Source organism: Pongo pygmaeus, chromosome 16 (genome assembly GCF_028885625.2).
Source record: "Pongo pygmaeus isolate AG05252 chromosome 16, NHGRI_mPonPyg2-v2.0_pri, whole genome shotgun sequence".
Taxonomy (NCBI): Eukaryota; Metazoa; Chordata; class Mammalia; order Primates; family Hominidae; genus Pongo; species Pongo pygmaeus.
In genome coordinates, this window is record NC_072389.2 from 23,297,423 (window position 1) to 23,312,243 (window position 14,821).

General features: G+C 48.0%; 1 protein-coding gene across 2 annotated transcripts; it reads right to left on the reverse strand.

Moving 5' to 3' along the window:
* Nucleotides 1-806: 806 nt before the first annotated feature.
* Nucleotides 807-14,303, reverse strand: LOC129026596 (putative golgin subfamily A member 8G). 2 transcript variants are annotated; one of them, XM_054473744.2, is made up of 19 exons: nt 14,156-14,303; nt 12,338-12,457; nt 11,692-11,751; nt 11,423-11,503; nt 10,221-10,268; nt 10,048-10,132; nt 9,843-9,952; nt 8,721-8,807; nt 8,507-8,614; nt 8,224-8,311; nt 7,579-7,835; nt 7,207-7,311; nt 6,958-7,068; nt 5,817-5,892; nt 5,292-5,383; nt 4,625-4,722; nt 4,442-4,542; nt 4,197-4,352; nt 807-4,111 (listed from the first exon to the last, which is right to left on the reverse strand). In XM_054473744.2, the coding sequence occupies exons 1-19, from the start codon at nt 14,237-14,239 to the stop codon at nt 3,927-3,929; spliced, it is 2,052 nt and encodes a 683-aa protein (XP_054329719.2). In that variant the 5' UTR covers nt 14,240-14,303; the 3' UTR covers nt 807-3,926. The 2 variants fall into 2 exon arrangements, with proteins under 2 accessions (XP_054329719.2, XP_054329720.2); XM_054473745.2 differs by lacking the exon at nt 6,958-7,068 and having other exon boundaries at nt 7,243-7,311; nt 7,735-7,835; nt 14,156-14,301.
* Nucleotides 14,304-14,821: the final 518 nt, after the last annotated feature.

Below are 14,821 nucleotides of genomic sequence, written 5' to 3' on the forward strand. Positions count from 1 at the left end.
GCCCATGCCCTCTCCTGGTCCACACTTAGTCCCACTGTCCTGCCTCAGCTACCTCTCTGAATAGGAAGACTGGAGCCCCCCAGAGGGAAAAGTTGCAAGTATGGAGGCCACGAGGCCTCCTCCAAACAAACCGACTCCACCAGCCTCTGGCTCTTAAATAACAATCATCATCATCCAGAAATTTAAGGACTCAGCCCTGGTCAAGGTGGCAAAAGGTCAGTTTGTCTTTCCCCATTAGACAGACGTCTTGTCTTGCTACCCTAATTGTAAAGGGGTGACTGGGAAGGGGTGGTAGGGACATGGTGGCAGTGGAGGCTCCAGCCCCACTTCTCCAGGCTTTGCTTATAGGGGCCTGCTTTTAATTTTTATTTTTATTTCATGACTTTTTTTTTTTTTTTTTTGAGATGGAGTCTCACTCTGTTGCCCAGGCTGGAGTGCAGTGGTGCAATCTTGACTCACTGCAAGCTCCACCTCCCAGGTTCACACCATTCTCCTGCCTCAGCCTCCCATGTTGCTGGAACTAGAGGTATCTGCCACCACGCCTGGCTCTTTTTTTTTTTTTTTTTTTGTATTTTTAGTAGAGACAAGGTTTCACCGTGTTAGCCAGGATGATCTCGATCTCCCGACCTCGTGATCCACCCGCCTTGGCCTCCCAGAGTGCTGGGATTACAGGCATGAGCCACCGTGCCCAGCTCCCATGACTTTTTTTTAAATCCCATAACTTCTTTTTCATAACTTTTTTTGGGTAACTTTTCATAAAACTTTTTTCTACTTTTTTGCCACAATTTTTTACATTTTTTATCCTGTAACTTTTTCACCCCATAACTTTTTTTATCCCATAACTTTTTTATTTTGTGTTCTTTTAATAAACCCTTGCATATATTACAATTTTGTAAAAATGAAACAGATTATCTCATGCCAAGCATGCCCAGCATTTGCGCAGTATCAATACCATTAATACTATAGTTTTCAAGACATGCAAAATAAAATTTTAAGGCAAAAACAGCACTTTGCAACAACTTAATAATTTATTACATTACAGTAGCATCACACCAGCAGTAAATAATGCCATGTTAGGCAAAAGTCTTTCAGTATTTCCATTATACATTCTGTTTACAAGAATTTGTAAATTGGAAAAATTCATTCCAAGAAAACTTGGCAAATAAAGCTTTGGACTGGAACTGGCATTTCTTTCTCTACTTTTCCTTCCCACCATTTCTTTCTTTTAAACTACAGTATTCATATTTTAAATGTTTTATTTCAGAACATTAAGAGAGCAGTTACATTTTTAAATAGTTGTATTATTTTAAAATGACTCTTTAAGATAAAGATTTAGAGAAACTATATTATGGATAGGGTTGATTTACATTTTCAAATTTTCTAAAAATCAGCTTTTGTTTAGAGCTGATGTTTGTTCATTTCTGGAAAACCTATCAGATTTAATCCAATACTTTAAAAATGATTATTATATTTGCAATCTTTAAATAGGTGTTTTGATTCTTCCTACAGAAATTCAAATTTATTCAGTTGAACTCACATTTTAAAATTCTATGTTTCTGATGAACTCTAACCTTCCAATGTTGCCTTCAAAGCAAATTGAAAGCTGCCTTATACTGAATGAGGAAGAGCAGAAATTCTCGGCTGAATCAGGTGTCACAAAAGACTGCATACACTTTGAAGAAAGATTTAAGTTATTGGCCTACGATTTCCATTCTTTTTAGCTTTTTCTTAAACGTATGACAAATACCTACACAAAGAGTGCTATTTCAGTTAATATAGTAAATTTATTTTCCAGACTGGCATTTAGCTTAAATGTGCCAATGTGTGATTTAATCCATAGGCACCTGATGAACACGTTATTGTCAGATTGGTTACAGATGCTAAACCCTATCCGAAGGTCATACTTAGTCATTGATATTTGTCAGGGTAAAAGTGAAGTGATTTCAATGGTAAAATTACCTTTGAAATAATTTATCAATGTATTAGATAAACCCAGTTTCAGAATGATAAAGAAAAAAAATTAGACCAAATAATGTGGCTAATTAACAGTGGTCCGATTTCTAGCCCAAGGGTTTAAAATGGACTTGTCTTTAAACTGAACTCAAAGAATGCAAAAGCAGCAAGTTCAGAAAATAAAAGGCAAGAACAGGACTTTAAGTCCTGTCATGAAGATGCCAAATGCTAAAAATGGAGATGGTCTAGTAACTAGAAATCCCCACCCCAGGGAGCACACATACATATCTCCCTACATCCTAATAATGTCATGTGTTTTGGAACATAGACATTAGAACTTCATGAAGTTTGAACTGTTGAGTCTTTCCCAAGCATCATCAAGTTATGATTTAGGCAATGTATGACTGAAATTCATTCATTCATCATGCATAGGCACAATCACATAAATACTGCACAAAATATGCCCCTAACTGAAACTGAGAGTTACAAAAACATATTTCACTCTTCGTAGTTTGTGAGGAAATATAACTCTGTGATTGTGTAGACACATTTCTTAATACACTGAGATTCACAAACAGTAGATTGCACTGCAGTTTGTAAACATTTTAAGTTGCATAAACTTCTCTTTGATTTTCAAAGATAGTATAATACTGTTTACTACAACTCTTTTTTGTTTCAACTAAGGACTCTCACGTATATTAGTTTATAATAATGTTCATTATTAATTTTTAAAGTGTTTTCCACTCAAGGAAAAGAAGTAAATTCCTATGTCAGAGTAACAAAGGTGGTTGAAGAATAGGTATTAGCCAGAGATGTCTAGATGGTAAAATCAGTCTTCAAGCCTCAGAGAAGCTCCATGAACAGGGGAATGCCAGGTGTCACACAGCTTTCCTTCACTCTAATTCATTCTTGACTAGAGCCTGTATGCCTGTTCCAGGGACAGTTGAACTCTTAAAGGATTTCTTATGATCTTTACTAAATACATTAAGAAGAATGCCAACCAGTGCCCTTTTGTGTGCTGGGACATGTAGTCATGGATTAAAACAGGGAACATGAACTCTGACTTCAAAATGTATTGTAGATACAAATGCTCTAAGCTAGGAAAGGTTTTCCATATCCACAGTCAATGATGGGAACCTTTCATTCCTCAGAAATAATCCCTTTTTAGGTCATCGAAAAAGAGTACAACTGCTGCAGCTCCTGATGCAATATCTTCATGAGCCCAGAACACATACAAATCCTAAGGAAACTACCATACTACAGCACTAATTCCTGGCACCAGAACAAATGAAACACACTCTATCCTGCACATACCTGCCAGAGCAGGCCACTTTCCTCTTCTGTGAGATTTAAAAAGCTCCCCCAAAATGTTATTACTCCCATCACCAATACACAGAAAATGGGGGAAAGGCTGTTTCCAGTTCTCGGCCTTTAGACAACTCTAAATGTCAGTACTCATGGTGGCATATTACAAAGTATTCAACAGTGCACACTTGGGGGCAAACCACATATTGAGCTAATGAAGAGCTCACTGTGATTAAGATTAGATCAAACAATAGCAGAACGTAAGCAAATTTTATCTGAATTCTGTAATGAATATACATGCGGCAATAACATTAAAAACACATGGCAGCCTATTCCAAACCAGCGAGAATAGTTTCTTGCAAATACTGGGTCTTTGTGTGTTTGAACTCCCACCACATAAGGGCAAACTCAATATGCATGCTAATGACCTACAATTATGAAATTGAAAAAGAAAATTGCTAAAGGATACCAAAGTGAACATCAGTGAAAGCCACAGAGTCCAACTCTCTTTTAACTTTACAAATAAACTTAAACTATAAATTAGAAACACAAATAATCATGAGTGGCTGTAACATTCAAATGAAGTAAATGAATTGTGTAGGAGATTAACCAATAACTTTGTTTCTTTTTAAAAAATTTCTTGAGCAGCTCTTGGATGACAGTGATATTTATCTCTTTCTTCTTGGCAGCCAAGCCCAGCAAAAGAATGGCACACAGCAGTTGCTGCCCAAGCCTGGGTGTTCCTGGTGGTCCTGCATGATTGGCTGTGCAGTAGGGTTGTCGTGGGGAGAACCCACCCTGGCCTCTCCTTGCGCAGGCTCCACGCTGTCAGTGAAGCTCACCTCACAAAGATCTTTGGAGAGAGGGAGGCGGGGATCTGAGCACAGTGCGAGCCCCCCTGCTCCTGCCTGCCCACCTCGCCTGAGGGCTCTACTCACCACCATGCTTGTGGGCAGCTCCAAGCTCCTGGGGGGCTGGGGCTCCTGGACCGGGCTTATGAGCAGAGTTCTGGGCAGCGGCCAGGAATTTGCTGTACCCCTTTTTGTAGTCTCCACCAGCCGCAACACCATCTCCTGCAGCTCCAGGAGCTTCACCTGGAGGGAGGGGTGCTCAGCTGTCATGCCGATGCCTGCACCCACCCTCACCCCCACCCCCACTCCCACAGAGATGTTGCACACTCTACCTTCATCTCCTCCCTGTCCAGGGCCAGCCTGATGATGTCCTCCTCCAGGTGCCGCATCTTTGGCACTGCCCCCTGGCTCTGTGATAAGGTGATGAACTTTCCTGCGGGGGGACAGGGCTCAGATGCTGGGGCCCCTCCAACAGCCCTGCAGCTCCCCGTGCCATGCCGTGGCCTCCCACTCACGGATGGCATCTGTCTCTGCAGTACTGGATGAATCCAAGTTCTTCCTCCACCAGCTCACTCAGGTCTGCCTTCTCCTCCAGGTGGTCCATAAAGCCGCTCTGGAGCCAAAATAATGGGGTCACATCTCGGCAGCGACCTGCCCTCAGGTGGCATTTTCAAATCATGGAGAAGCTGGAGGTGAGTCCTGGCATGGACCAGCTTCTGCATGACTTCCTGCAGGGCCTACTGGGTCTCCCCACTCACAGACTCGCCCCCAGTCTGTGGGGGCTGGGACCACTGCCTCTGGCTCCTTCTGGGCCGAGGCCACTTGGTGAGCCAGGCTCTGGCAGCACACCCTCTGCTCTTTCACCTGCTCTCATAGCCATGCCTGCCTCTCCTGGGCACTGGCTCCAGCAGACTTGAAAAATGCCACCTGAGGGTAAGATGTGAGCATTCTTGCAGGGGCATACACAGAACAAATGGGACAGGCAGGTGGAGCACAGCCCCTTCCCTTGGGGCCTCAGAGAGTGAACGTGTTGGTCACAGGTGAAATGGTGTCTGACCACTGGCTCCCAGAAGGGGTGAGGGTCCAGAGAAATCAGAAGGCAGGGAAACTAAGAGCATAAAGGGGTCTTGGAGGGACCACAGAGGAAGGTGGCAAAATGGGTTCAGGTGGAGTCAGGCTCACCATGGCCTCCCTGCTCTCCAGGTCCTGTGGGATGCTCGGAATGGGCTGAGGTGCCTCTTCCTCCTCACTGTCCAGATGTCCTCCTCCATCTCCTGAGGGAGTTGGCCAGAGTGGTCCTCAGACAACCCAACAAGGGAGGTATGGTGGGCCCACCTCTGCCTCCACCCTCACTGTGTAACCCTGAGCCAGGCCCTCCCCAGGGAGGAATGAGCTGCTGTTCTTTATTTTTACTTTTAAGAACCAAGATCTTGCTATACTGCCCAGGCACATTCCCACTACTGGTCTGTGTGGGAGTTCTGACCTGCTCCCTTTCTGACCTCAGCCAGTTCAGCCATCCTTAGGCGACTTGGTGGCCCCCCCGCTCCCAGGAGGTCACCATATTGATGCTGAACTTAGTGCAGGCACCTGGTCGGTATAATGAGCAGCTGTTCTAAAGGTCTCTTCCAACTCCTCAATCCTATGCTGCTAACAGTCCCCCCCTTCCTCCTGGAGCTCTCTCCTCTTCCTCTGAGCGGTCTCCCGTACCTTCCCCAGGGAGAGCCATGAGGCTCAGCTGGGTTGTTAGCTTCTGGTTCTGCTGGCTGGCAGCTTCCAGATGCTCCTAAGGGGTCAGGAAAGAATGAGAGGGGATGGAGTTTGCCAGATCATCTCCCTCATGGCCCCATCCTCGGCAGCTCCCTCCCCTGGGTCTCCTGCAACTTTTGGCAGGTCATCTTGGCCACCACTTTGCCCCAAGCTTCCTGCCACTGCAGCTGGTTGATTAGCTGGGTCTGCCGCAGTCACTGTCTGTGCAGCGCCTCCTTCTCAGAGGTCAGCTGCTGGTAGGCGGCCACCTGCTGCTGATAGGCGGCCATGTACTGCTGCAGGTGACCCAGGTAATGGTCTGGCTGCCACTGTAGACTCTGAGCCTCTTGGCTCTTTAGCTCCCAGGAAGACCCTGGGCATGAGGGCACATGGTGGCTGGCTTCTAGATTCTGGGCCCATTAATAGGGTAGCAAGGGGACTGTGGGGCTCTGTCACCTGCCCAGGCCCCTGGCCCCTTACTTCAGGCCTAAGTGACTGCCTTGCTTTCCTAGAACCCCATGCCTCCTTCCCCAGCCTCAAATCTCATACCCTCTTCTCACCATTTCAACTGTAGACCACAGACTGGTAGAAAAGTAGTGGGAGCCAACCACCATCTGCTAAGTGTGCTACAGGCCTAATGCTTTCCATGTATTATCTCATTTAATCCTCAGCACCTCTGTAAGGAAAATGCTAACTTCCTTTTGAAGTTAAAGAAACAGAGACTTAGAGATGTGAAGTATTTGAATGGTGACCAGTGGAACTGAGGCTGGAATCCAGTTTTAATCTAAGGAGACTTTTTGTTTTGTTTTGAGACAGAGTGTCACTCTGTGGCCCAGGCTGGAGTACAGTGGTGCAATCTCAGCTCACTGCAACCTCCGCCTCCTGGGCTCAAGCAATTCTCATGCCTCAGCCTCCTGAGTAGGTGGGATTACAGGCATGCGCCACCACGCCCCACTAATTTTTCTTTTTTTTTTTTTTTTGTAATTTTAGTAGAGATGAGGTTTTACCATGTTGGCCAGGCTGATGTCAAACCCCCAACCTCAAGTGATTCCTCTGCCTCAGCCTCCCAAAGTGCTGGCACTATAGGCATGAGCCACCGCACCTGGCATAACGAGCCTATTATACCACTCTGTCTTCCCCTGTGATTGGGGGGCTCCATGCCTCTAGCTGGGATGATGATGTCCAGACCTGGGAGGAGCCCAGGGCTACCCACCTGTAAAAGTCAGAGGGCAGGAAGCAAGAAACAGACACAGGACTGCCCTGGAGGGTGCTGGGGTCACCTGCCCCCAGGCTGGAGCTGCCTCTGGCCTGGCACCTCCCCTCCCCAGAGGCTGCTGCCTGCCTCCCAGACCTTCTTGGATGACGTGGAGGTTACCGTCTCCTTCACCTTGCCTAGCTTCTCCTGCAGCTCCTTTACTTGCTGCTCCAACTGTAGTACACTCTTTTTCTCCTTGTTCTGGATAGAGAGAAGCAATCAGCAGCCACCCACTGCAGCTGGAGACCCCAGAACTTGGTGTCTGCCTCCCATGGCACCGGGAAGGGTGGAGGCAGGTTAGAAAAATCATCCCCTCTCTCCCACAGCCACCAGAGCAGGGCTCTTGCTCACAGGTGCCTTTAGAATTAACATTTCATGTGAGGGCTACACTGCCCCATTTTACAGGTGGGGAAACAAATGCCTGGAGGGCTAGGGAGGAAGACAGGCTCCCCAGCTGGGGCAATGCACCAGCTCCTTGAAGCTGCTCTGTGGCTCAGCCAGCTGCTGAAGCCTCTCCTCCTGTTCCCGAAGCTTCTCCTCCTGCTCCTGAAGCTTCTCCTCCTGATCCCGAAACCTCTCCTTTTGCCCCTCATTCAGGAGACTTATGCACTGATTGTTCTCCACCTGGGCCTGGAGTTCTCCTGCCACTCTCTCTAGTTCCTTCCTCAGGTGCTGCAGCTCCACCTCAGAGGGCACTGCTGGGGGCTCTGGGGGCAGGGGTTCAGCTGAGAAAGGAAGCAGACAATAAGGGCCTCTGGATTCTCAAAAATAAATAAATAAATAAATAAAGGAAAAACCCTCCTCTTGGTCCACAGATCCTCTCAGGCTCCCCAAACTTGGCCTCGCTGCTAATGATTCCTCGCACCCTGATGGTAGCCAATTTTCCAAACCACTTTCAGATGGAGAGCACTGTGGGTGGCTGGCAATGGGCCCTCTTTGCTGATGGGGACACTGAGGCTCATTGAGATGACAAGGCTTGCCGTCTCCTGGCACAGACCTCTTTCCCTCTGCCTCAAAGCCCTTCCATCCACCCACCTCCCTGGGGCATTCGAAGCCACCCTCACAGCCCTCTGATGCCAGTCCTTCTCCCAGGTCATGCCAGCCCCATCGTACCCATATGGTTTTTGAGTTTGGACAAGCTACTCTCCAGCTTCTCTACCCGATGCTTATCATGCTTCTTCTCCTTCTTCAATGTGCAAACCTGCCCAAAACACAGGGGGAAAGGGCCCTAGAGAGAGGGGCTGGAGGCTGGACAGGCTACCATCTGCCTCTCTGCCTCCACCTCCACAAAGCCCAGACCCAGGACCACCTCTGGCTGTACTATTCCCATTTTACAGATTCCCAGAAAGATCCAGTGACCTATCTAAGGTGGGGGTGCTGAAGGGTCAGATCTCACCTCCTGTGACATTTTTCTCATCCTCTGCTGCCACCGGGCCCTCTCTCCTTTTATATGTTGAGCATATTCATCCCTTTCTAGCTGGACTTGTTTAAGCGACTCCTTCAACTGCAAGAATGGGCACAGAAGTTAGGAAGGGCTGTCACTGGTCCTCACCTGCTCCTGGCCACCTGGGGTCATCTTCCTTCTACATCCCTCCCTCTGAAAACCTCACCTGTGTCAGCTGCACTTTCAGCGGTGCCTGCTCCCGGATGGACTGCTCTAACTTCCACTCCATATGTGCTTTACTGCGGCTGGAGAACTGGATGGTGAAGAGTGAGAAGTTTCAATCTGGGGAGCCCAGGCCATTCCACACTGTGCCCCTGAAAAGGGCCAGGGCTAGGCCCAATATACAACTCAGTCAGTAAAGATCAAGGCATTTCCAAGCCCGTGGTTTGGTTTTTGAAGAGCTCAGTAAAGTTGGAAGGGACAGGGAAAGAGATGGAATTTATAGCTGGCTAACAGAGGCCCAGAGACATCAGATAATATTGCTATTGTTATTACTGTTATTATTACCACTGTTTGAAACTTTATGGAGTGCTTCACCACGTACCATGCTAGCAATCCCATTCAATCCTGGCAACCACCATAGGAGACAGTTACTATGATTACCTCTATTGTGTAGATGAAAAAACATGGAGTATTTGAGGTTAAGTTCCTGCCTAAGATCACTTAGGCAGAGCCGGGATTTAAACACTCAGTTCTATCCAATTCTCTAAGCCCATTTTTCTTGCTGGGGGTGGGGGCACAGATAGGAAGGGGAAAATTAATCTTTTGTTCACTTTTTGAAAGGATGATACATTCACATAATCCAAAACTCAGAAGGTACAGAAGGGCAGTATCTCCTAGCCACCCTGTTGCTCTCTCCTAAGTTTTTATGAACCCTTGCAAACATGTTTTATGTATATTTTCATAATATGTACACACACATACACACACACACGTTTCCTCTCTCTACAGAAATGGTAACTTACTAAATGTACTCTTCTGTGCCTTCACAGTACAAGTACCCAATACCCCACCTAGGACTTGGCCAAGACCACAGCCAGGTAAGGGCAGGGCAGGCACTTGGCCTCCAAGCTCTGTGTCCAGTGCTCACTCCCCAGAGTGCCCCCCAGCTCACCCACAGCAGATGACTCAGCCCCAGGCTGTCGCTAACAACCATACAAAAAAGCAGCGAGAAATGGCCATGCTGCCTTCTGGGCAGGACACTCCATCCTGCAGCAGGGACCTTTAGGCTCACTCCTCCATCTGTGAAGCCAGGCTCCCAGGGGACGGGGCAGGTGGTTGGACTCACCCTGTCCACCTTCTTCTTCTGTGTGGCGGTGACAGCAGAGAGAGCCCGCTCTAACTCTCCTTTACGCTGCAATGAATGTTGCAGGTGGACGGCCAGATCCTTGGACTCTTCTGTAATAAGAGAGTTGAGATGGGGCCCAAAGGACTCCCCCTGAAGACCTGTCAAAGTCCCAGGTTGAAGGATGACAGGGTGCCCAGATTCCCACCTTCAAAGTATCTCAGAGAACGTTTCATGTGGTACAGGTCCATATTTAGTTTCCCTTTCTGTATGTCCAATCTCTGGATTTGAAACTTTGGGAGAAAAGCCAAGCAAGTGCTGAAAGAGAGGGAAAGAAACATTCTCCAGAGGACAGGAGGAAACTTCACACCCTCCACTCACCTCTAGCTCCCTTTCAGCTTTCTGTTTCTCATTGTTTGCTTTCTTTTCCTGTAGGAAGAGGAAGACAGCGCTCTTACCAGGCAGAAGCAGAGATGGCACAGCAAGAGACATGTCCCCAGAATGCCACCACTGCCCCAGGACAGGCCCACCCATGAGACCAGGTTATCAGGGATCCTGTGGGGGTGGGGTGGAATCTGGGGGTGAGCCTTCTTCCCCAGGCTGGGAGTGAGTGAGACGAGATTCGGGGCCTCTACATCTGAGTGTTCCCCAGCAGTCATGTCGTGAACAAACAAAGAAATCATGTTACTTCTTACAGCTGATGTTCCACTTATTTCTTCTGTTGTTTCTGTGGGGAGAGTCACATTAAGGTGATGGAGGGTGGCCCCCTCAAGTCTATTCCCCAGACCAGGAAGCGGTAGGCAGGGGCCAGGAATGGATTTTAAAGGCAAAGTTCTCAGACCCAGTGGGAACTCGAACTGGTAAACTCTCCTCAAGCTCCCAAGGACAGAGGATTTGGGTCTTTGTTGGCTTTTGTCCACAGCCACAGAACTCAAGGTCTGAATCTGGAATCTCTTGAGAGGACAGTAACATAAACCTCTAGAGATGGAGTTTGAGAAAGGCCCCCCCCTTCTGCCAACTTGTGATTTAGAAAAGTGCGTTCATTCAATAAACATTTACTGAGCACGTACGGGCCAGGTACGGTTCTTCACAGCAGATTTAGGGTGGAAAAGGACAGACAGGAGCCCTTGGCCCTGAGGTTTCCATTCTAGGAGGCCTTTAAATGTCGGACACTCAGAGCTAACAGAGATCTTTGCTACTCACTACCTCCTCTGGAAACAAGAGCCCAAAAAGGAGAGGTGGCTTGTCAAGAATCAAAGAGCAAATTAGGGACTGAGTCATGGGCAGAAATACAGGGCCCCTGACAACCAGTCAGGCTAACACTTCCCCAAGAGGCAACAAGCCCAGGGCATGTGTAGCAAGGACTCGAACAGGGGTGTCTGGAGAGGAAAGAGTTGGCAAAGAGGGCAGCAAAAAAGAACCATGCTGCATGCTCTGTGGTCCCTCCAGGTGAGGCCTGGGCACCCCAGCTCCCTATTTGCTCTTGGCACCAGGGGCCCCCATCCCCTTTCTTCAGGGCCCCAAGGGGAAACTGGAGCCCAGGATTGGCAGCGTGGAATCAGGGGACCCCACTGGACTCTTACCAAAGCTTTGATGGTGTTCTTCAGTTGACTGATTTTTACAGACCTTGAGTCCAGGACTACTGCTAGTTCTTGGCACGGGCTCTGAGGCACATGCAGAGAGGAGGAGGTGGAGGAGGAGTGGGTGGAGAGGTACAGAGAACAATCATTAGAGCTGGGGTGTGTGGTGTGTGGGCTGTCTCAGCTGGCAGAGGGGCACCCAGTCCCCGCTGTGGGCAGAGGTTGGAGGGCTGGCCTGCAGGGTCACTGCACCTCTGCCCAGAGCCTCTTACCTCCAGATCCTTCAGGGTAGCAGATGATGTAGGGCCCTCCCTGTGGATATCTGTTGCTGACTACAAGAGATAAGAGTGCACATGGAGATGTTCTGTCCCCCTCAGTATCTAAGCCCTCTGACTTCTTTTCTTCCCCATCAACTGGCACAATTTTCTTTTCTGCCTGTCTTGGACCCTTTGTCCCATAACTCCTTTGTGCCAACTTCTCTCATGGTTCTTATCTCCCCACCACAGCACTCTGGGGCCCTTTCAGTGATTCCTGATGACAAGTGACTGTTCTCATTGTCCTGGCTTCCCCTTGAGACTGGGGATGAGGAAAATCAAACAACAGTGACTATATCCTGGGTGTCCTGGGTGTTTACAGCAGGTCATGTACTAGGGATTAACATAAAAACAACAATAATAAATCTCACTTAAACTTCACAAATGGAAGTGAAACAATACCACCTCTATTATACAGATGTGAAAAGAGAGGCCCAATGAGGTCAAGCAACTTCCCCTAAATCATATCCCTACCAGACAAAGACGTAGGATTCAAACCTAGAATTCTTCACTGGTACCCAACAGTCCATCCACAATCTTAACAATTACCCTCTTCTGCCCCTTGGTTCCCCTGTCCCCAGGAACCTGGTCAGCCAAGACTCACATCTCCAGGTGAGTGGCAACCACCAGAAGTGGCTGTCTCAGGGATGCTGCCATTTGTTTTTCTGCTCCTCTTGGCTCCTGCTGGAACACCAGGGCTGTTTCTCTGCCAATATTCTTTTAACTGTCAGAAAGAAGAGCAGTAATACTCATGAGAACTATCAGCCCTTACAGCCACATCCTCCTTTACAGTTTTTATAAAATACTCTTATACACCATCTGATTTAATGATACCAACAACTATACAAGGTGTTGTCACAATCATTTAGTGACTCAGAGAGATTGATATCATGGCTAGAAAAAAAGAAAAGAAAAGAAAAATGTGACACAGGAACTCTGAAACTCAGTCTTCTGACTCCAAACTCTGGGGTTTTGCCAAGAATCAGCAGCTGCCAGGGACCAAAACCAGAGGCAGAGGTAGAAAAGTAAACATTAAGTAGGCAGGAACTGTATGCCGTGTTGTTCAGAGTCATACATCCTCACACATCTGTTAGTGTGAAGAAGCCCACCAGTACCTCTCAAACTTTTATATCAACGTGTCCTCCTGGCAGAAGGCAGCCTTTCTGTTAAATCTGGGAATTTATCAGAAAGGGGACAACCCAAGCCTCATTTCAGAGAGAAGTCTGGTATACCCTTAGAAACCTATGTGACTGTCATCCCTAAGTACATTAATGTTTTTTCTCTTGATCTCAAGAGAATCAAGGGAAACTGATGCTTCAGAAAGATGTCCCATATTTATCCTGTGGCACTCAAAGTACCCCAGGTTTACATAATATGAGGAAGATTCAAGCTGTCAAGTTCAGTTTCCCAAGATCTATTCCACAGAAGATGAGGAAATCTCACTTCACAGACCACTGACTGAAGGGCAGTCTGGTCCCAGAACCATGGAGAATTAGAATATGAGGTGGAGAACTCAGAAAAAAATGTTAAAATCTCTCTGGAAAGTAGAAGCCTGGGAGAAAACCAAGACAAACCAAACCCATTCTCCAATTGGCATCCAGAGATACTGTCAATGTTTTGAGCTCACAGGGGAACTGTAGGCCTTTCCCACTGTCAATGTCTATGTTAAGGGAGTGAGGCAGCCTGAAACCTCTTGCTCCTAGGTCCCAGTCTCCATTCCCCTTCCAGCTGGAAATTTGTGCTGTGACCAGAGGAACTAGAAATGGGGTGACAATGCTTAGGGGACTGGGTTGTAAGATCAAAGGCCAGTCTTGCAGTAATGACAGTTACTAGGCGGACTGTGACATCACTACATTCCACTCCTCCTGGTGAGGGGGAGGGACCACATCAGCATGATGTCTGAGTCACCACTCCATGATAGGGGAGGGAAAAACAGAGATGGGACCCAGGTCCTTGGAGACGTGAGTGCACACAGCCCAGGGAGGTCCACCTTGAGGCAGCAGGAGGGGAGGGCAGAGTCTGCAGCAGGGAGCCCCAGTAGTCACCAGCCCAAAGTCACCCAGGGATGACTGGTGAGGGTGGGGCCTGGGGCTGTGAGACCCATGTCCTTGGAGATGTGAGCCCAAAGAGCCCAGGGAGGTCAAGCTTGTGGCAGCAGGAGATGAGAGCACAGTAAAGGAGCGGGAAGCCCCAGGATTCACCTGCCCAAAGTCACCCTGGGGTGATTGGTGAGGGTAGAGACTGGGTTGCTTGCTGAAGGGGTGGGGCTGACTGACAAAACTTTGGTGGGGGTAGCCCAGAGGCACCCGGGTGGGGGTCCCAGTCTGGTGTGCCTCAGAAGTGGTATGGACTCTGGCAGCAGTCTTGTCATTGGAGGGGATCTGTAGCTGTGTTGGGAGGCCGTGACCTGGTGGGTTTTTACCTTTTTCTTGGCTGCTGCCAATTTGCTCTGTCGAGTTTCTTCTGCCATCGCCGGGTGGGGAGGGAGGCAGGGTTGGGGCCACATCAGCAAAATCCCAGGGAGCACTGATCAACACCTCCAGTCACCTACCAGGTAGCTGTGCGACTGAGCCAGAGGAGGCGTAACCAGGGCTCCAGTAGAATGCAGAATGGGGTGTGGCCTTAATGCTCCAAGCTCATTGGTCAATGAGAAAGATGAAAGGGAAAGGGGGCGTGGCCAGGTATCATGTGTCCAGAGGGACCTGTGGCCCACAAGGAAAGCTGCCCATGCAACCGCTGTTCCCACCCACTCTAAGAGAGGGGAGAGGCTGCCCACTCTGGGAGAGGGGCAGGGCTGGCTTTTGCTTTAAAAGCTTTTAAAAAATACATGTGTGTATACTTTATATATATGTATATATGTGTGTCATAGTGCTATAACAAAACACCTGAGACTGGGTAATTTACACAGAGCAGAAGTTTATTTTCTCTGTTCTGGAGGTTGGGAAGAACAAGATCAAGACTCCAGCAGATACAGTGTCTAGTGAGGGCCTGGTCTCTGCTTCCAAGATGGTACCTTGAATGCTGCTTCCTCTGGAGCAGGCAAATGCTATGTTCTCATGAGGCAGAAGGGACAGATTTACCACCACCC

What these genes read in the sequence shown, in the direction of transcription:
- LOC129026596 (XM_054473744.2), bottom strand. Translation starts at nt 14,239, where the DNA reads ATGTGGCCCCAACCCTGCCTCCCTCCCCACCCGGCGATGGCAGAAGAA. An exon ending in AGAGCAGCTTCAAGGAGCTG is followed by an intron (nt 7,312 to 7,578) that starts GTGCATTGCCCC and finishes CTCTCTATCCAG; the next exon opens with AACAAGGAGAAAAAGAGTGT. An exon ending in CATGGCTCTCCCTGGGGAAG is followed by an intron (nt 5,384 to 5,816) that starts GTACGGGAGACC and finishes CAACTCCCTCAG; the next exon opens with GAGATGGAGGAGGACATCTG.